The sequence below is a fragment of the Lissotriton vulgaris genome, chromosome 6 (genome assembly GCF_964263255.1).
Source record: "Lissotriton vulgaris chromosome 6, aLisVul1.2, whole genome shotgun sequence".
Classification (NCBI taxonomy): domain Eukaryota; kingdom Metazoa; phylum Chordata; class Amphibia; order Caudata; family Salamandridae; genus Lissotriton; species Lissotriton vulgaris.
Genome location: NC_141694.1, coordinates 1,845,144,593 through 1,845,165,210, shown reverse-complemented (window position 1 = coordinate 1,845,165,210; position 20,618 = coordinate 1,845,144,593). Strand labels below are relative to the sequence as shown.

The following is a 20,618-nucleotide window of genomic DNA, read 5'->3' as shown; positions in this document are numbered from 1 at the left end:
TACACAGAATACTCAAAGGCTACCAATGCACAATTCTTACTTTCTATTTATAGGAGACAGGACAGAAGTCAATGTGTACATGGATAGATTTACCAGAAATTTAGTTCACATGCTTTGTTCCAGCATTTGTGACACTGCCAGCAGCGCTCAGTGGGGATTCTGCACTGACCACACACCTCAAGCTCACCTCAGCTCCAATCACCTAGAAAGTGAACATCTCCAGCGATGGGAGTGCACCAAAAACTCTGCACACAGTAGGTTACCAAAGACCATCTGGCTCATGGAAAGGAAATGTTTGCTCAACTTATATCGATAGAGAGAAGGCGTAAGATTGTCATGCTCCTAGAAGTAGTGCCCATACTTAGAAGAAACAGTCAGTCTTCATGTATAGCTTGAAAATTAAGACATGGCTCGAACTGAGAGGCTCTTGAGGCCCAAAAAAAAAACCTTAGCATGTGCACAATAGTAGCAAATACTGTAGCTAGTCTGCTTCTTGATGAAGCCCAAATGGCCTTGAGTAAGTGGAAATTTCACAACATAACCTGATAATATATAATGGAGAAGGAGCTAAATGAATGTGTGCAGAAATCATACCTACTACCAATTTAGTTTGCAGAAGGTGCTGCAGACTCCGATCAAACGCAAAAGACAAAAAAGTATACAAAACAGGAAGGGTTGCCAGTGCCCACCCTACCCTATATTAACTACATTGCATTTGGTTCTGAAAAAGCTTGTACCAAACGTTAAGTAGCATTTAACAGCAAGGAAACCAGTAATGAATAAGATTAGGGTACCTGTCTGATGGTTAAAAATGACAGTGATGCAACAAGGTATTTGGCTCACGCATGATCATAAAACAGCATTTTTCACTCATCTTTGCAATGCTGTTAGAGGACAGTGAGCCTGTGAGCATAGTAAGACAAACATGTATGTCAATATGAAAGGATTTCACACAGACTTTTTCCAATAATTTATTATTTTAATGAAGAAATGTGACAAACTAGCAGGATTTAGAAGACATGGGAAACTATAAATTTGTGTAAAGCAACTTTTCTATAAAGTTAGCTTAATCCAGCACTTGAGGTGGTCTTGAATTTCTCATTTATTATATGAATAGTTTTATTGGAGAAATTATTAATAGATTAACATTAACACAGCAAAAATAGATTGAATCGCGTGTTGAGAAGATATCAAATATAAGCTACAGCACCATTGAGAAAACAAAATCAAAGATACGTTGTTGTGTAAGGAGTTAACATGAAAGAAAGAAGGTTCCCCTTAGTTTTAAATGTGTGGTCTGGGCGAATAGGGGAATACAGAAATATACAATTATATGCACCTCCCACTCGACCAACACTAATTCAATTCCGGCCACGATTGGCTCCGTTGGGCTATCCCTCAGTTATGCAATATGCAAAAAAAAGTATTACAAAAAATATATACAATTCATTTTTTTAAATTTATTATTTTTTCTGTCTCTTTTTTCGGGTATAAATTATTTGCTCAATAACATTTCTTAAATAATAACCATTTTTTTTTCCTTTTTTTGGTCTGTGTATACAATAGTTCAAAAAGGCATTGTTGTACCTCTGTTAGGTCCACAGATCTGAGATAGTTAATACAATAATTATTTACAAAAACCACCAATTCAATAGTGTCCCCCATACCAATGTCACATTCGCACACCCTCACAGGCAGTCAGAACATACCAACCATACTCATGCACACATCACAATACATTCATCGTTTTCCAGCTAAAGATTGTCTTGTAATGGGAAATGTTATTGAGCAAATTATTTATACCAAAAAAAGAGAAAGAAAAAATAATAAATAAATAAAAATTAATTGTATATATTGGTTGTAAGATACTCTGCTATGGAAGCACACAACATAAATAACTAAATAACAATTATAAGTGCAGTTGTTGCCCTTTTTTAAACACTGTAAAGTGATTGCAGATTTCAACAGACCCCTACAATAGGTCTCATACAAGTTTCACCGGCCTTACCTGCTCGGACTCTGGATTGAGCGCATACTGGATGTTGCATTCTCCCACAATGCCCAGGTGACGAATGACCTTGATGGCTGTGTTGCGCAGGATGTTGTACTCCCGATCATTCAGCGTCTGGCTTGGCGCCACCACAATGGACTCTCCAGTGTGAATGCCCAATGGGTCGACGTTCTCCATGTTACAAACCTGACCAAGGAAGAGAGTTTAGATACAGAAGATGCTGTTCGTCCATCACACGTAAGAATAATATGTTGATTAATGTATAACACAAACAACCACAGAAACGCCAGATGTAACAATGCGTCATGCACCCAGCTGCACATTCAGTCACGAAGACATGCAGGCCTGTCATTTTCTACCCCTGTAATTTACTGACAGACAGATAGTGGTATGTGAGAAAAAAACGGTTTTAAAATATTTGTCTACGATAAACTGTCTTGACCGCGGTGCCCTTAAATGTACTTGATGATCTCTGACAGAGAAGCCAGCAAATAACCTGATCTTCAGATTTATATAAATAGTAATTTATCCCATTAAACAGAGGCAAAGCCAGCAGAGTAGACCAAGAGAACATATGATTAAAGTGTTAGATTCTTTCATGTTGGGCTCTGCAAATGGTAGTCTGCACAAACGTCCACTGCACTAAGGCTCTTCTGTGAAAAGCAGCCTGCTTATCACTGGTGCTGGATTATATTCAGAATCTCACCGAGTGCATACCAAGTCAGTACTTGCACCCCAAAACTATCAAGCTGTCCACCAAAAACTTAGATCAGAGAGTGCAAGCCATGATAGAACACTACACAGAAACCTTCAACTGCAAATTTACCACTCGTAACAGCAGTAACAGCCCAAATACCACTAAAGACCCCAACCTACCAATCTCCATTTAACTACAGTCTACACCTAAGCATAAGATCCTAAGTGACTACAGCATCACTGCAGGGCTCGACAAATCCACTCGCCTGTTCGCATTTGCGAGGTAGAATTAATGAGGACGAGCTATTCTTAGGTCCAACCCGCCCTTTCTGGCAAGTAGGAAGACAAACTAACTTTGACTGCATCATTTACATTATCACCACTTCAAGTGACAATCTGGCTAGATTGCCCAGACCCACCCACAAGTGCCGAAGTGTGGGCGGACTGCACTACTTCATTCAAAATTACACCCAGTCCGAGGAAAGACAACAGAGATGTACCACCTCAGCACAACTCTGCGGTGCAATGTCACACCCCACAAGCTCACCGTTATGCAGTTGTTGTAGGCATCACGAACCACCTCGTATTCTATCTCCTTCCAGCCTTTCAGTGATTTGTCCACCAGAACCTGTGTGGTATGTGCGAATGCCTGTGACACAAGGGCTGCGAGTTCTTCCTTCGTGTTGGCGAAGCCTGAGCCTAGCCCACCCAGAGCATAAGCAGATCGAACAAGGACAGGGTATCCTATCCGCTCAGCAGCAGCGACAGCCTAAGGCAGAAAGAAGAATGGACATAGATGAATTATATCATTCGAAAAATAACACAGGAAATAAACAGGTTGCAAAAAGACACTTTAGTTTTACAGTCTTTCGTGGATGCAATGGAAGCCTGAAGCAAAAGTAGCGGCTTAACATTTCTTGCTAACACAAAACCCTGCTTTTACAACCCTAACTCAGCTCTGTACACAGTCCTAAAAGGTTCTGTCAGGGAAGTAGAAAGTAAACTTCGATGTATAGAAAGGCATCTAGGCTTCTTACTATTTAGGTACAACATTCAATGCAGAAAATAAAATCGGCATCTGCTCTCAGCAGAATCAGCTGAGGGAATGACGTAGTGAAACAAACTTTGTTGATTTTAAAAACATCACAACACTATTAAACACAGATAAATTGACAAGTCGTAATCCAGCACATATTGGTGCCTTGCACAACCAAGAGCAAGCAGCAAGACAATATGTAAACGCACTGTAATAATTCTAGACCTCGCTTTGGTTTCTTTAGAAGAGCTCATAAGAGGAAGCAAAATGGTCAACTGAATAATATCAAATTCACACTAAATTTTCTAAAATCTTATACCAATCTATTTTATTGTTAATGCAAAAGCATACCCATGTGGTTAGCCTTTATTATTTTAACAGGCTTACAATCCTCTGACAGAGGACATGCTGTGCAGGAATGAACAGTCAACCTACTTCTTTTTTACTATATGTCCCACCTGTGAAATCTCTCTACTAGAGTTCAACCATAGACTGACAGACTCCTCCACTGCGCAAAGACCACGCCTCCTCCTCCACCTTCAACTCAAGCCACAGAAGCTAGCATTCATTTGCTTTAGAGTTTGTTAGTGGGAAACAACCCTTAAAACGCAGTCATTCCAATGCACTACCTTTACAACGCAGTATCCTTTACATCGCATGTCACTACAACGCATGTCACTACAACGCATGTCACTACAACGCATGTCACTACAACGCATGTCACTACAACGCATGTCACTACAACGCATGTCACTACAACGCATGTCACTACAACGCATGTCACTACAACGCATGTCACTACAACGCATGCCACTACAACGCATGCCACTACAACGCATGCCACTACAACACATTAAAAGGTAAGCAATGGTGAATAGTAGTTTTACACCTACACTATCCAGCTCTTACCCTACTGTTGCACTCACTGGAGTGGAAATAGTAAATTTTAACCCCACACTATCCAACACTTACCCTACTGTGGCCCTAAAAGTAATATGCTTTGTAATGGTATGCGTTGTAATGGAATGCGTTGTAAATGTAGTTTCTAAAAAGGCATTGTGATGGCATGTGTTGCAAAAACATGAATTGTGAAGGATGTTGCGATGTAAAAATTGTGTTTGCGTTGTAACATCATACATTTGTGTTAGTGTCACACATCACCGGCGCCTATACACACTGGAGCTTTGTACCCTTAAACACCAATCGATAGTTCCACTGGTGACTCCCTGATTTCCCCTCCCCCCAGTGCCCACTGCAACTGAAGGTCACCTGTTCTAGTGAGGAGGCAGCCTCGCTGGGTGCCACATGCTCGCTGATCTCCTCCATCTTCTCCACGAACACCTTGCGGTCCTCAGTCATCTCGATGGACGAGACGGGTGTGCCCAGCACCCGCACGTTGTATCGCTCCAGCACTCCCAGCTTTGTCAACTCTACCCCGCAGTTTAGGGCTGTCTGACCACCGAAGGTGAGCAGGATCCCATCTGGGCGCTCATTCTTGATGACCTGGGATGGAGGAAAACAGGAAGGGGTGAAATACACGGTGAATACATTTCATCCTTTAGCCACAGGAAAAAAGACCACATCCATCTCTGCAGACGGGTCGATTGGGAAGGCTGACCTCTCTTCCAGACTTCGAGGCAGCAAAGGAATATTTTACCACCTCTTCCTCTGCTGAAGTCTACATGCATGGTAGGGTAAACTGAGTTGGAATGTGCTATACAGCATGTGTTATATTTAATCATGTCAGCAGTACCAATAAGTAATTGTTTGAAATACTGTGTCAATGGCCAGATACAGCTGCATCAAATCTTGCAATTAAATCTTTCCTGGACCTCCGTTTCCAATGGATAAAGGAACGCTTTCGACACATAAGCATCACTAAGAACCAGGCAGTGCTCACCTCCACCTCACAAGAAGTAAGGAGTCAGAGAATTCGTCTAGACACTGACCTCACCTTTGCTGCCCAACCCAACATAGTGGCAGTGTGTTAAGATGCAAATCGCTCTTCAAAGGAAAATTCTGCCACTCATTTTGGTAAGACCAAAACTCTGGAACACTCGTCAACCCCAACCTAGGAGCTGATACCAAACTTGAAGATATGGAAGCTCCTTAGAACAGAACTTTTAAGACTGGCCTCCAATTCAAAGAGATTCAGAACAGAGGCCATGTTGAAAAATATCCGATCTGATTACTCGCCATGTTCAATCCATCTACAACAATGAAACTTTTTCTCTTACAGCCAATGCTCTGAAGTAACAGATAGGCAAAAAAATAGCACTTTTACAAATCTCTAGTAAACAGAATACATTTAAATAAAGGTGCATCTAGTGGCCACTGGAAGACTTCAAAACTTCATTTAAATAATTTTATTGCAAATATTGTTATTAATCCACTTAATTCCAAGCACAGTTTTTCTGATTACATTCCAGAGTATTCGTTTTCCCAATAGACAAGCTATCTATTCATTAATGTTAAGGAACCACCAGCTAATTAACTTAAACCTATGAAGAAAGGCAAACAATAGGAATTGGGCAAGCAAGAAAACGGGGGAGGGGTGAAGGGGTGAGGAGGACAGAGCTAGAAGTAATGTGATCGTTTTTTTAACCCTGGTGGCCAGGATACTCTCAAATTGGGGAACAATCCTGCACTCCTTTACTACTTTTTTTTTTTAAATGTAGATGTGAAGGTCCGGTGTTACTTGGCATTTTCAAGTTATTGTTGGGTCCGAATGTTTGCAGTATGTTTTTGTTGAAGAAGTCTTTTCCAGTCACATGGTAGGTGACTCCTCCTTTTGGTGATAGTGTGCATGGGCATCGACTCCATTGTTAGATTGTTTTTTTCTGCCATCTGGTTTGGACGTGAATTGCTACGCTCCGGTTCAACACCGTTTCTTCGGTTTACCTCTGTGTGCAAGACACTCACCCTCTACGGTATTGTTTTCGATCGTGTATCCCATTCCCCGCGTTTCGTATTTACTTCTAAAAAATCCTCCTTAGATCGGGAAGCTTGTGGAAGGCAGTCAGGCCTACCCGCGTCGGTCCGCCTCGCAGTCGATGGAATGGCCTCCATTAAAATTCTGTACTCAATGCCACACGAAGTTCCCGCGCACCGACTCACACAAAGTGTGCAACCTGTGCTTGTCCCCGGAGCATAGAGAACAGGACTGCGACGCGTGCAAAACTTTCCGCTCCAACAAGAAACTTCGTGACCATCGTGCTCGACGTTGTGACATCCAGAGCCAACACGCAAGTTCAATTCCGGACCTCTAAGGAGAAGATTTCCGAACAAGAAGCTAGAGATGCCATGGAAGTCAAAGAAAAGCAGGATCCTAGCTCCATCTCCGACCACGGCTCCAAGGGGGACGACTAAATCCAGCAAGAGCAGAGTACCGTGAGTACGGATCCTCCCTTGCTTCAGTAGCACTAGGGCACTGGAAGCCTTCCAGTGTCAGATGCTAATATTGGAAACTGGTAAGAAGGGATAATACAAACACAATCACCCACCAACATGCCTCCATGAAGAAAACAAATATTTAATTGGCACGCACAAGGTGATGTTTGGCTGTTGGGCCCCTTGCCAGCCTGGTAGCTGCCCCATTCAGACTTGAGCACTGCAATACCAGTGTTCCTCCACCACTGCGAATCAGGGGTGAAACTACAATAACCTAAGTGATCGATGGCCATGTAGTGGTGGGAATTAGCGTTTCTTGCATTAAATTTGATGCTCAGTAACCATACAGAGAATGCATTGGTATATTTTATTTAAATATTTTATCCATTATATTTTCATGTGTTATGACCAAGTGATACCCTGATTCCATTCTGTGCAAAGCTTTCATCTGCAGTCTGCACTCTGTCATAATCCCTGGTCTCATGTGGGTAGGGGTAGGGTGGGGGAGGGGGGAATGCCTGCAATGGTTTCCTTTGTGGCCACAGGGAAACCTGGGGCAGAGAACACATATTTAATTCACTAGCCTAGCTCAAAGGCTCCTGGTTCCTGCCTGGGATGAGGGCTGGGATTTTACAGCCTGTATTAACATTTGATGCTTGAGAGGGTTTCTTAAACAGGAGTGGGCGGATGGAGGAGCCTAACGCGCACCGAAGATGGCCACGTGACGGAACTCTCACCCCGACATCCTGGAATAATCCTGGCACGCTATCTCGATAATCGGACAGCGGAACCCGGTGGCAGCATCCTCCTGCAACTCCGGTCCCGCTGTGATACCGGGGACCGGAGCATCGCGCCGGACAGTTCCTGGCCTCCGTGACGTCTGGAGCCGGGGGTTCGAGTGGCTGTAGTGGCCGGCCGCGAGTTCGCCACACCCGCGTCAGGAAGTGGCCCAAGACCCGGAGCTTCCCTAATTTTCTACAGTTGTTGAGGGGGCGGACCCCATACCCGTGGCCTGGGACCCGCCTGTGCTACACCGCTTCGTTTTGCGGTGGATGCTGGCGCCCGGGGGCCCTGCCTTCTGTCCCGAGCGGATCTGACCGCTGTGGCTGGGGCCCGGAGGCTCTGAAGCGGGCCGTGGGGGTGGGGGCTGATGCTCCGGTCCCGCTCGCTGTGTGGCTGGAGGCCCCCCCCTCCTGGAGCAGGCCCAGTCCCGCCAGTCTATAGGGGGGCCAGAACCCTAAAACGGACGTCGAGGGCCTTCTAGATGCCCTGAGCCTGGGACTTGAGTGCGGGGCGCGGCTGGCCGTGATACCGGCAGCGCTTGTGATTTGCTGGCGATCACCGGCTCCCCTGGGGCTAGGTAAGGGCTGTGGGCGAGGCGGTGAGGGGTATTGCCTGGACTGATCCTGTAACCCCCCGGTCTGCATATACTGAGGGCCCTGCAGGATTGCGGGGCAGGACTGACCAGGTGGCGGCCGGTGCTCCGAGAGGCGGCTGGGGTCGTTGCTGCAGTGGCTGAGGGTCCATTTCGCAGGACATGTGAGAGCTGCTTTGACTGGTAGAGAGATAGGAGCCACGACCCGGAGGAAGTTGGGCTCCCGGGGCCTATTTGCCGGATTGCTTCGTCAGTGGGGCCATTGCTGTGGCATCCTTTCCCCCTGGGCTTTTTTCCCCCCAGATCGCCGGTGAGGGAGCACGGAGAATCGGTGAGTGCATGGTGGCGATCCTTGACCGCGGACTAGCCGGCTTGATTGCGGTTGGTGCCTGGAGTTGTGCTGAGTGTTGGATCTGGGGCCATCGGATTAATCAATCACTGGAGATACGGTGGGTGATGAGTTGACGGAGTAGGGGTGCTGGAAGGCGGAGACTCCGGACGAGTCTACAGTGCGGGCCGGGGTCGTTGTGGGAGCTCTGCGCTGCCTTGGTAGTCCTGGCTGGGGCCCGGTCCAAACCTGAATCTGAGAAGCCTCAGTCCCGATACTCCAGGGGTCCCAGTTATGTCCAAACTAACAAACGGGACCTTTACAAGATGTCCAAGGGGTCCCCGCAAGACCTGAGGAAGGTGCAAGAATCCGGGAGGGAACCTCCTAGCACGCTGGTTGAGCCGACGCCTCTGGATGTTATGGTGGCGATCGAGGGGGTTAAAACATCCCTGGGACCGAAAATGGAGTCGCTTGACCATAAGTTAGACACGGTCACCATCGAAGTCAACCTCATCCGAGCGGATCTCACCAAGACTAGCGAGAAGGTCAAGTCCCTCGACATCAAAACGGCGAGTCTGACCGACGACGTGGCCTCGTTGCAGGTGGAAATGCGGGAGCTCCGGAGGGCTGGTGAGCTTGCGAGAAGGAAGCTAGAGGATTATGAAGGGAGGGCTCGGAGAACCAATGTCAGGATAATGGGGGTTCCCGAAAAGGCGAACGGCCTCGCCCCGGACCTGTTCGTGGAGGATCTAGTTCTCAATCACCTTCAGCCTAAAGTATTGAGCAACTTTTATACAGTGGAAAGGGCACATAGGGTCCCGGGCGGCAGACCTGAATTTCAGAGATGGAGAAGCTATCCTGCAGGCCTCCAGGTCCGGAGGTCCTCTGCAATTTGAAAATGCTAACCTCTCCTTTTTCCCTGATTTCACGCAAGCTGTCCAGAAGCAACGCCAAGGTTTTCTGGGCATTAAGAGGAGACTCAGGGAGAGAGGTGTGAAATACGCCATGATGTTTCCGGCCCGACTGCAGATTGAGCTTTATGAGAAAGTGTGGTTTTTTGATAATCCGGAAATCGCCTCGGATTGGTTGGATTTGCACCCTGGGCCAGAGTCTGAGACACCGGGAAACAAGGAGGGGGGTGAAGTGTTGGAGCAGGAATAGGGGTGCGTCCCTAGGAATGTACACGGGGTTTCCGATAAGATAAGAGATGTGTGTCGTTATTGAAAAGGAGTTCTGCGGGTGGAGGGGGTGGGGGGGGGGGGGGGATGTCCCTAGGAGCTGTATTCCTCCTCATTACTATCTTTAGTTAGTCGGTTAGAGTGTAGGGCGACAGGCACACTGCAAGTTGGGGTCAGGCGTAAGCCAGGAGCAGGGGTGCAGGGTGGAGGAAGGAGGGTCAGGAATGTTTTTTCATTTATTGTTGTGTGTGTTATTTGTGGATTGTGGGTTTTTTTGTTATTTTTTATACGCAGGTTATAATATTGTTGTGCTTTGCCTTCAGCAGGGGTCGGTGGCACAGTGTAGTCGAGGATGAGAGTGTGGAGTTGGAATGTGAACGGTTTGGGTGACAAGATCAAAAGAGGGATGGTTAATCAACTGGTTAGGAGACATTCCCCATACGTGATTTTGTTGCAAGAGACACACTTAGTTGGTAATAGGTGCATGGCCCTTCACAAGGGAGGGTATAAATTGGTGGTGCATGCCGGATTCACTACCGGCTCTAGAGGTGTCGGTATCCTGGTTAAGAATTTGTTCCCCCTATCGGTGCAGGCCACATGGATTGACCAACGGGGTAGATATGACGGGTTTCCGGACAGGTGGGGGGCCGGACGGTTACCTTTCTATCTATTTATGTCCTGCCTGGCCTTCAGACAGACTTTTCGTGACTGGAGTTCTATATTCCTTACACTGCCTCTTGGTGGTCTAGTCTTGGGTGGCGATTTTAATTCAGTGATTGACGGGGAGGTTGATCGGAGTCCGCCCCGGGCGCTCAGGCAGACGCAGAGATACCTCTCCGAGTTCCTAGACACGCTGGGACTGGTGGATAGCTGGCGAGTACGTAGCCCGACGTTGATGCACTACACTCGTGTCTCGGCTGCTCATGGTAGCCCGTTTAGGTTGGACTATTTGCTTTACCCCGCGGGGATGGCGTCCATGATCCAGGAAGTAAGATATCTCGGTCGGGGAATCTCTGACCACTTCCCGTTATGGCTTTCCCTTGCTCTTGATATGCCTACAGTGGGTAGGGTGGCTCCCATTGCCGCCTGGCAGTTAAGGGATCCTGTCATTAGGAAGGAGATTCTCTGCATGTCCGATAGTTATTTTATGGAGAATAAAGGGTTAGTAGATTCCGCACAGTCCCTCTGGGAGGCATATAAAACGGTTGCTAGAGGTTAAGTACTGTCTTTGGTGTCCAGGAAGAAGAGGGCGGGCCAGGCAGAGATGGCACAGAAAGAGGCGGAGGTTATACTCCTGGAGGAGAAGGTTGCCAGGGCGCACACGCAGGCGGGGCTTCACCTGTTGCTCCTTCGGGAGGAGGAATACAAGAATCATGTTAGGAATAGAGCCGTGACGCAACATAATGCTGTCCAGAGCCGTATCTACGAACACGGCGATAAAGCAGGTAAACTGATAGCATGGCTCGAACACGGTGTAGGAAGGTACCTCCTGACTATGGTTGCCCCCAACTTTTTGCCCTGTGTTTTAGCTGGGTTTTGACATAGTCGACCTGGGATCCTGCCAATCAGGACCCCAGGCCTACTGCTCTCTCTGTAAAATGGATTCCATGTACCTTAGGTACATTTCCAATTGGTACTGGGCCACCTTATCAGACCCTGTAACTCAGGGCATAGGTGTACCCAGGGCCTACCAGGGGCTGAAGCATGTATTATGCCACCCCTGGCTGGCCTCCTAAATTTGACACAACTGGCTGCATGACAGCTGGGGCAAAGTCGTGTAATCACCCTTTGCTGTAGATATAGTATACCTATATCTAACCCTAAAATGGACACACAGATTCCCATCAGTCACTCCTATGGCAGGCCTTGACAATCCTGAAGGCAGAGTGCTTGGAATCGTGTGAGATGGTGCTCTGGCATGAGCTGAGCCTGCCTGCAGCTTGCGGAACCAAGTCCTAATAGCTGTTCCATGATATCGCATACCATATACTCTTAAGTGCATTATAATCCTCGCGGTTAAATGCTATCTTTGGTATTGCTTTATCAAAACATGTCGAGTAAGGTGTCATACGAATTGGAATACTAACCCCTCGCCAATTCTGGCGACGGGGTTAGCATTCCACCCTTCTAGAGGGACACGACATGTATGTAACTGTGAACCCCGGTTAAAGTTAAACGAAGCCTCAGCTCCACAAAATGGATGCTGCCACCACAGACACGAGTCTGACCCCCTGCAGCTGGGAGTCCTTCCAGCGAGGGGAGCCTGGACAAAGGGTTTCCTGTCGAGGGCGGTGCTAGCACCGTCCCAGACAGGGTTTTGTGTATCCTGGGTAGGCAGGGCTTTACAGGAAGGTGACTGCTGAGTGGCACCCCGGTGCTCACTACGCATAGGCCAGTCAGAACCAGTTCCAGGGGCACACCAGCCCCTGGCCTGGGGAAGTCCGGCATGGGAGAGGGGTGTAACCACCCCCCTCCTAGTCCCACCCATAGGCAGGACCTAGTCACCGGGTCAGCTCCCTTTTTTAGTATAAAGATGGGAGCGGGCCCCCTGTTCAAATTAGATCATCTTTGGAATCAAGACCCGACTTTCTGCGAAAGACATCAAGATTTCCTTCTTCAAGATTCTCCCTTGTGGCTAAGGAGTAGTCACCCTGCATCAAGCAGGCACCATCCTAAGAACACTGCGGTCTGCTGCAAGTCCTTCCTCCGGAATCCGACGACCCAGCTCGACGAGACCCGGCTTCCCTGGCACCTCTGACCTCTACTCACCTCTACAGCAAAGCTGAGAACTGTGAGTGCGACGAGACCTCGAGGGACCGACGATCGCCAAGACTGCACGACTTCTTTGCAACAAGCCCACCGTGTGCTCCACTGGTGAGTGCTTTGGGGTCCGAGAAGCGCCAACCCTGAGCAGCTCCAGCACCAAAGATAAGCCCTCCAGCATCTCCACGATCTGCGTGGGGCCCTTCTGCTTTTGCCTGCTCACCGCGCTGTGTGGCTACTAGCCGGCTGGCTTGTGGCCTTCTTCACGACGCCCGACATCACTGCTGCTGGTCTGGTTGCTCCAGACTGGCCCTTGCTTCCTTCTTCAAGAGAAGCACCCCGGACCCTCCTTGTCCACTCCAGACGCCATTTTGAGTCCACCGCGTGGGCTTGAATTTGCCAAGGCTTTGTTGCCCAATCCTGGGTCCAGCGACGCCGACAGCTTCATCCATCGTGGGACAGCTCGCTCCTCCATCCTGATCGCCGACAACGCCTCCTGGTCCGTGAGATCTGCGAGCACAGCGTCACCCACTCAACTAGTCGAGGTGACTACCATCCGGTGCCCTCCTGGTGCCACCTGACTACTGGCTAGTAGTCAGGAACTTGGTCCCCTCTGCTTTCAGGTGTCATCTTCCTTCGATCCAGGCTTGGATCCATCAAACTTTCTTCACTGGTCGCCTGCCAGCAACTTCTTTCTTCCAGGCTCCTGGTCCGTCTACGAGGATTCCCGACGTCTTTTGAGACCTATGCAGCTGCAGCCCCTGGGCTAGGTAACTTCGGCATTTCGGTGCCCCAGCATAGCCTCACTATCCAAGGGTCAGAATCCACTTTTGTTTTCCTCCTACCAGGTCGGGTTCGCCCGAGAACACCAACTCTGTGAAATCTAGCTACCATAGACTGTCCCGCATCCCGCGTGAGAGTGCACACTCTGCACCCGAGTCCCCTAGGCCTCCTAGAAGTAATCTGAAGATTCTATAGTCAAGACCTAGCGATTCCAAAGCCTATTAGTACTGTACTTACCTGCTAGTAATTTCGCATTCCACTTTCAGAGTATATGGTTTTCCGTGCCCCTCGGGCATTTGTATATACTGTGCTAACTTAAGTATTTTCGTAAGAGTTTTGTTTTGTGCTTAGTACCCTGTCCTCATAAAGAGTACAGGGCTGTTGTGATTCTTAATAAATAACTGTTTATTTTCATAACACTTGTGTGGTGTCCTTTCACTGGGTATTCAAGGGATATATGTGTGGTATAACAGCTGGCTTAACACGCCCTCTCGAGTCTTTAGCCTTAGACTGCTCGTATCCACACTACTAGGATAGCTGGTCTATAAGGTTGACTTACAACCAATCATCAATAAGGGTTGCTGGACTGATACATAGTGTTCACTAGAATAGTGAGCACTGCATATCAGGCCACCTTCTCACACACGTGCAGTGTGCGTCCAGGTTAGTGCCTGAGCTGGAAGGGCTGGGATCGTGTAAGATCACGGAACCGCAGGCTGGGGCGGATGAGTTCTCTGATTACTACCGGAAGGTTTACACGGCCGGCAGTGACTTTAATGAAGTGGATAAAACCGAAATGATTAAGGATATAATTATGCTGCGTCTGACGGAGGAAGACAGGAGCTATCTTGGCGTGGTCGGATAATGAGGTAGCTCAAGCTATTAGGCAACTGCGGTCGGGTAAAGCGGCGGGGCCCAATGGGATACTCATCGAATTGTAGAAGTTAAATGCTAATAAACTTGCCCCCCACATTCGCGCCATGTTCCTTGAAAGTAAAGAAAAGGGGGACCTCCCTTATGATCAGCGGATAGCCAATATAGCGGTGATACGCAAGGCCGGCAAACCTCCAACACAATGTTCCTCTTATATGCCCATATCACTTCTTAATGCGGAACCCAAGATACTGGCGAAACTCCTGGCCACTAGATTGATCAAAGTGATCACCACCCTGATTCACCCGGATCAGTCCGGGTTTATGCCGCATCGCAGCACTGCGCTGAATCTGCGAAGGCTACATGGAATCCTTGGCGGCTGCTCAAAAATCTATGAGCCAACGGTGTTGCTATCCCTTGACGCTACAATGGCCTTCGATAGGGTAGAGTGGCGATATTTGTTTGCAGTATTGGCAAAGCTGGGCTTTGGGGATGAGTTTGTCGGTTGGGTGCTCCTGCTATATGCAAACCCCCTGGCCAGGGTGGTTGTCAACAATTGTAAGTTGAGCGACTTTCAGTTGGCACCAGACAGGGGTGCCCGCTGTTCCCGCTGCTTTTCGCTCTGGCTATGGAGCCATTGGAAGCCTGGATCAGGTGGGATAGGTCGATACGGGGTTTGCGGTAGACTCCTTACTGGGAAGACAAGATCTCCCTATGCGCAGATGATGTTTTGCTTTCTCTCACTCACCCCAAGGAATCCTTCCGGAATTTTCTCGATGTGCTGGTGATTTTTGGCAGTTATTCTGGGCTAGCTATTAACTGGGCGAAGTTGGAGCTTTTTGTATTGGTGGGGGACCCGCTGGTGATCCCCGCGTCGTGCCCTATTCATATCGAGACTGCAGTGTTCAAGTACCTGGGTATATTTATCACACTGGATCCGAAGTTAAAGTATGATAGAAATCTAGCTTCTCCACTGAATAGATGCTAGAAGGACGTGGAGCGTAGGAAGACTCTGCCACTCTCCCTGCTAGGGTGGGCCGCCCTCTTCAAGATGATGGCTCTGCCTCGGTTCTTTTACGTTTTGCAGAACTCGATGGACCCGGTACTGGCCGCATACTTCAAGGAGATAGAGGCTCTCCAGAGACAGCTCCTCTGGGAGGGTGGGGCCCGAATCGCTTTCAATAAATTGACCCTTCCGTGGTATAACGGTGGAATCGGGCTCCCGGATCTGCGGAAGTACTATTGGGTCTCGCAGCTGTGAATAATATCGTCTACGACTCCCCGGGGATCCGGGATATGCTATGGACCGGGGCCAGGCTCCGTGCGGATTGTTTGACTGAGCTTTGTACGCTAGGCCTGGGAGGTTTCCCTTAACTGGCCCGACCGCACATGCAGTGCAGGTATGGCATGCTGCCAATAGAGGTCTCGGGTGGGAGGGCAAATCGACACTTGCGACCCCCCTCTCAAATTCTGAAAGGTTGGGCAGTTTGTGGAGGTCCAAGGGATTCGATAGATGGGATCTCATTGGGATCACGCAGGTTAAAGATGTATGGGATAAGAATTCGATGCTCACGTTCGCATCCCTTGTACAGCAGTATAGGTTACATCACAACGAGTACTTTCGCTATCTGCCGGTTAGGCACACTCTCACCACTCATGTTCCCAAGGGAACCGAGCTTCCGGAGGCATCTCCTCTCGAGGACTGTGTGCTGGATGGTTATATTCCTGAGAAAACCATCTCGCTGATCTATAGGAAGTTAGTTAATAAATCGGATGACCCACTGGTGCGGCTCAGGGTTCAGTGGAATGCAGATGGGTTGGAGCTTGATGAGGATTGGACAGAGGCGGCGTCGTCCCCCAAAGTGGTAGCTATCCAGATGCGGGTCAGGCTTGTGCAGTTAAAGATATTGTATAGATCCTACATAACGGGGCCTCGTCTGGTACGAATGGGGAGAGCCGAGAGTAGAGTCTGTAGAAGAGGTTGTGGGGAGGTCAGCACATTGATGCATATCCTTTGGCATTGTGATGATGTCCAGAGGTATTGGACAAAAGTCCATGAGGAGTTAAGAGAAGGTGCTGAGATCCGGCCGGAGGTGTCTACTGAATGTGTAGGAACCGACTGACCTGAATGATTACCAGAAGCAATGGGTAACTTTAGCCTATATGGTGGACAAACGTAATATTGCTCAACTTTGGGGTGCCAGTCAGCCGCCCAGGCTTAGGAAATGGTCGGAAGACATTGATTGGTGCATGTTCCGGGAGAGATCGGTGTATGTGGCCAGGGGCCGCCCACGGAAGTGGAGTAAGGTTTGGGATGCATGGAATAGTCACCGGGGAGGAATTTGTGAGCCGCCAGTGACGAGATTAAACTTAGAAACGCAGGATTCCCCTTGACCCAGTTATTGCTGATGGTTACTTGATCCTGAACTGTGTTGCTCTGCTCCCTGCTTTGAATTTGAATGCAGAGAGTGGATTTTCTTTTTGTAATGTCTCTTTTTTTTAATAAAAAGAAATAAAAAAAAAAAAAAACAGGAGTGGGCAGCTCACCGATGTGATTTATCAGGGATCCAAAACAGAGTGTTAAGAACCCGATACCCACAATAAGAACTTCAGCTTCACTGCCTTTTTAATGGAGTTGCCCTGTGATGTCCTTATCATATGGCAAGGTGCGGAGCGTATAGCTAGTGTCTCTCCTGACTTCTACCAGGTTCCATTTCCCTTTCTTATCGGCAGAGGGTGGCCTATCATTTAGAGGAAGAGATGAGGGTGAGTTTTAGGCCATAGAGTTTAGGGCTAACAGAAACAGGGGTGGGAAGGTCTACACTTTGCTTACTTACAGCTGCCTCAATGAGGAGGCACTTTGGAAATAGCTAAATAAGGAACATGCTACTTATCAGTATGCATCTGTTCTTGGCATGTAGAGCTGCAGAGTTGCACACTGTGCATAGATCGCCACCTAGTGTTGGACCCGGATGTTTGCAGTTTGTTTTTGTCCTGAAAAGTTATTTGAAGTCACGAGATGGGTGACTCCTCCTCTGGACCATACTGCGCATGGACATCGGCTACATCCTCAGATTGTTTTTCGCCATTAGGGTAATGATGGAGCTTTGCAAGAAAAGAAAGGATTTCCGTGTAAACTGTATCTAATTAAGATAATAGCTGCCTGTGACGCTGTTAGTTTACCGGAGGGGTCAAGGAGCATAGACTCCTTGTCTGGTGGTGAGGCCTCATCTGATGTTTGTGAATTGGACGTTTACGTGCGTTAGAAACTACCAAGGAATATAAAGGTGCCGGGCCTCTAATGTAAGCTGGATCAGTAGGGGCGGCTTTGTACTTTCTCAATGCGGGGGTTGAGAATTTGCGCTCTGACGGGATCTTTAAAGACCTCTGTCGCATGCTTAATGACCCCCTTAAGCATTGGCAAAATGGCAGTGGACCTTTGTGTATTATCAATGTGTCCAATAGGAAATCTTCCTCCACAGTGTCAGTGTGTAAATCTACTCCATGGTACTGGGCAGCCCTTCGGACTAGTAGGTTAAAACCTATAGCGTCCTGGAGGGATATTGTGAGAAAGTACCATCTTTCTTGCATTGGTATGTCCCCACTTTTTTCTGACTACTGATGTGCTTTGACTGAGTGTGCCCTGGGCTCCTGCCAACCAAGTACCCAGGGCCTGTGTTCCTTCCCCCAAACTGTGTTACAACTAAAACCCAATTGGCATCTCTGGCCACCTGTCACCCCCTAGTAAATGGTACCCTAGGAACCCAGGGCATGCTGACCAGGGAAGACCCCTGAGGGCTGCAGCACTTAATGTGCCAGCCTCAGGGGCCCTGTACCCTGACACGCACACACTGCCTTTGCAGGCTGAGTGTCTAAGTACAGAACAAAACAAAGAGTCGACATGGCACACATCCCTGTGTGCCATGCCCACAGAACCGACTGCCCTGGCATACTTCAGTCACTCCTCTAGCTGGGTGCCCTATGCCAGAGGTGTGGGCACAGGTGCATGAGCCCTGTGCTCCTACAGTCCCCAGGGCCATTCCTGGGCACTGTAAGTGCAGTGATGCCATTAAGAGTATATGGTGCTGGGAGGTTGTCATACGAACTCCCCAGCACCATAATGGCTACACTGACAAGTTGGTACCAAACTTCTCAGCACATTAAACCCGCACTGATGCCAGAGTGGGATTGAATGTAAAATGCACCAGAGGGCATCTTAGAGATGCCCCCTGAAAACCTAACCTACAATCCAAGTCTGGGCTGAGTGGCTGCAGAGGCTGCCACACAGCAGACATGTTGCTGGACCCCTGGGTAGGAGAACCCCCGCTCTCCTGAGCCTGCAACAATGCACATCCTGGACGGGGTGCTAGGTCTCCTCCCCCAGGATGGGCAGGGGGAAGCTTCAAAGGCCTGCCGCCTCTGTGAGCTTCTCCAGACCATTTGCTGTACCCAGCAACCAGCCCCCACCAGTCTTGACCCCCACTCAGGCAGGAAAAGGAATATGCTACTTACCAGTATGCATCTGTTCTTGGCATGCTGACGGGCTGCTGACATTCATATCTGTATATAGATCGCCGCCTAGTGTTGGTCCGGATGATTGCACCTTGTTGTCCTGGAAGAGTCTTCGAAGTATCACGAGATAGGAGACTCCTCCCCTGGACTACAGTGCGCATGGGCATCTTCTCCATCCTCAGATTGTTTTTCGCCATTGTGGCAGAGATGGAGATAGTAAAGTAAGAGATGGCCATGCAAAAGGTAATGCTGCAGCTGCGACCGGCACCGGGGAGGAGGGTGGGCGATATGAATGTCAGCAGTCCTATATACCAAGAACAGATGCATACTGGTAAGTAGCATATTCCGTTCGAGGCATGTGGGCTGCTGAATTCATATCTGTGGCTAGACTGTACAGCAGTATCTCCTCTAGCGGTGGCTACCTGTGCCAGCTGCAGCAGTTTGAAAAAGAGTTTTGAGGAGAGCCTGGCCTACAGCAGCTTGCTGCTTTGCTTGCACGTCTACACAGTAGTGTTTTGTGAAAGTGTGTATGGTAGTCCATGTGGCTGCTCTACATATGTCTTCAAGAGGAATATTCCCTATGAAAGCCATGGATGCCCCCATTTTTCGCGTAGTGTGCTCTTGGGGGGACAGTTAAAGTGCGTTTAGCTTTTAATAACATATTTGAATGCATTTAACGATCCATCTGGCTATTCCTGACTTTGATATTTGATTTCCTTTATGTTGTGGTGAAAAAGCAACAAATAATTGCTTTGTTTTCCTAAATGATTTCGTTCTGTCCACATAATAAAGCAGAGCTCTCTTTACATACAGTGTGTGTAGGGCTCTTTCAGCTACTGACTGTGGATTTTGGAAGAACACTGGCAGTTCTATTGATTGATTAATATGGAAATTGGATATGACCTTTGGCATAAACTTAGGGTTTGTTCTAAGAACCACCCTTTTATCATGTACTTGCATGAATTCTTGAATTGTTAGTGCTTGTAACTCGCTAACTCGCCTGAGTGAGGTAATGGCAATCAAGAATGCCACCTTCCACGTTAAGAATTGCAGTTCGCATGAGTGTAGAAGTTCAAAAGGAGGTCCCATAAGTCTGGTAAGTACTATATTTAGATTCCAGACTGGGGAAGGTGGGTGTCTTGGAAGGATCACCCTTTTAAGACCCTCCATAAAAGCCTTTATTGCTGGTACTCTAAACAGTGAAAGGTGTTGCCTGTTTTGAAGGTATGCTGCTATAGCAGGGAGGTGTAGTCTTATGGGAGAGTATGCTAGGTTGCATCTTTGAAGATGCAGCAGGTAACATATAATGTTTTGTATGGAAGCATCTGGTTATTGTTGCAGTAAATAACAAATCTCTTCCATTTAGCTGGATAGCACGCTCTCGTAGTTGGTCTTCTTGCCTCTTTAATGATGTTCATGCAGTCTGGAGGCAAGTGAAGGTATCCAAATTCTAAGACTTCAGGAGCCAGATCGCTAGGTTCATCTGATTGGGAATTGGGTGTCTGATTTCTCCTTGGTTCGGAGTTAGAAGATGGGGTGCAAGGCGCAGCCTTTGATGGGGAACTACTAAAAGTTCCAGGAACGTTGTGTACCATGGCTGTCTCGCCCATGTGGGAGCAACTAGGATCAGTGTGAGTGACTGCTGCCGCAGTTTGCGTGCCACCAGCGGAATC

General features: G+C 48.1%; 1 protein-coding gene across 4 annotated transcripts in view; it reads right to left on the bottom strand.

Annotated features, from left to right (window-relative positions):
- The window catches only part of CAD (carbamoyl-phosphate synthetase 2, aspartate transcarbamylase, and dihydroorotase), a 359,331-nt gene that overhangs the window by 220,731 nt on the left and 117,982 nt on the right, over nucleotides 1-20,618 (bottom strand). For all 4 annotated transcript variants that reach the window (XM_086928147.1, XM_086928144.1, XM_086928145.1 and 1 more), the window contains 3 exons: nucleotides 5,013-5,246; nucleotides 3,255-3,476; nucleotides 2,009-2,197 (listed from right to left, as the gene is read on the bottom strand). In XM_086928147.1, coding sequence (XP_086784273.1) covers nucleotides 2,009-2,197; nucleotides 3,255-3,476; nucleotides 5,013-5,246 — 645 coding nt within the window. The remainder of the gene's footprint in view (nucleotides 1-2,008; nucleotides 2,198-3,254; nucleotides 3,477-5,012; nucleotides 5,247-20,618) is intronic.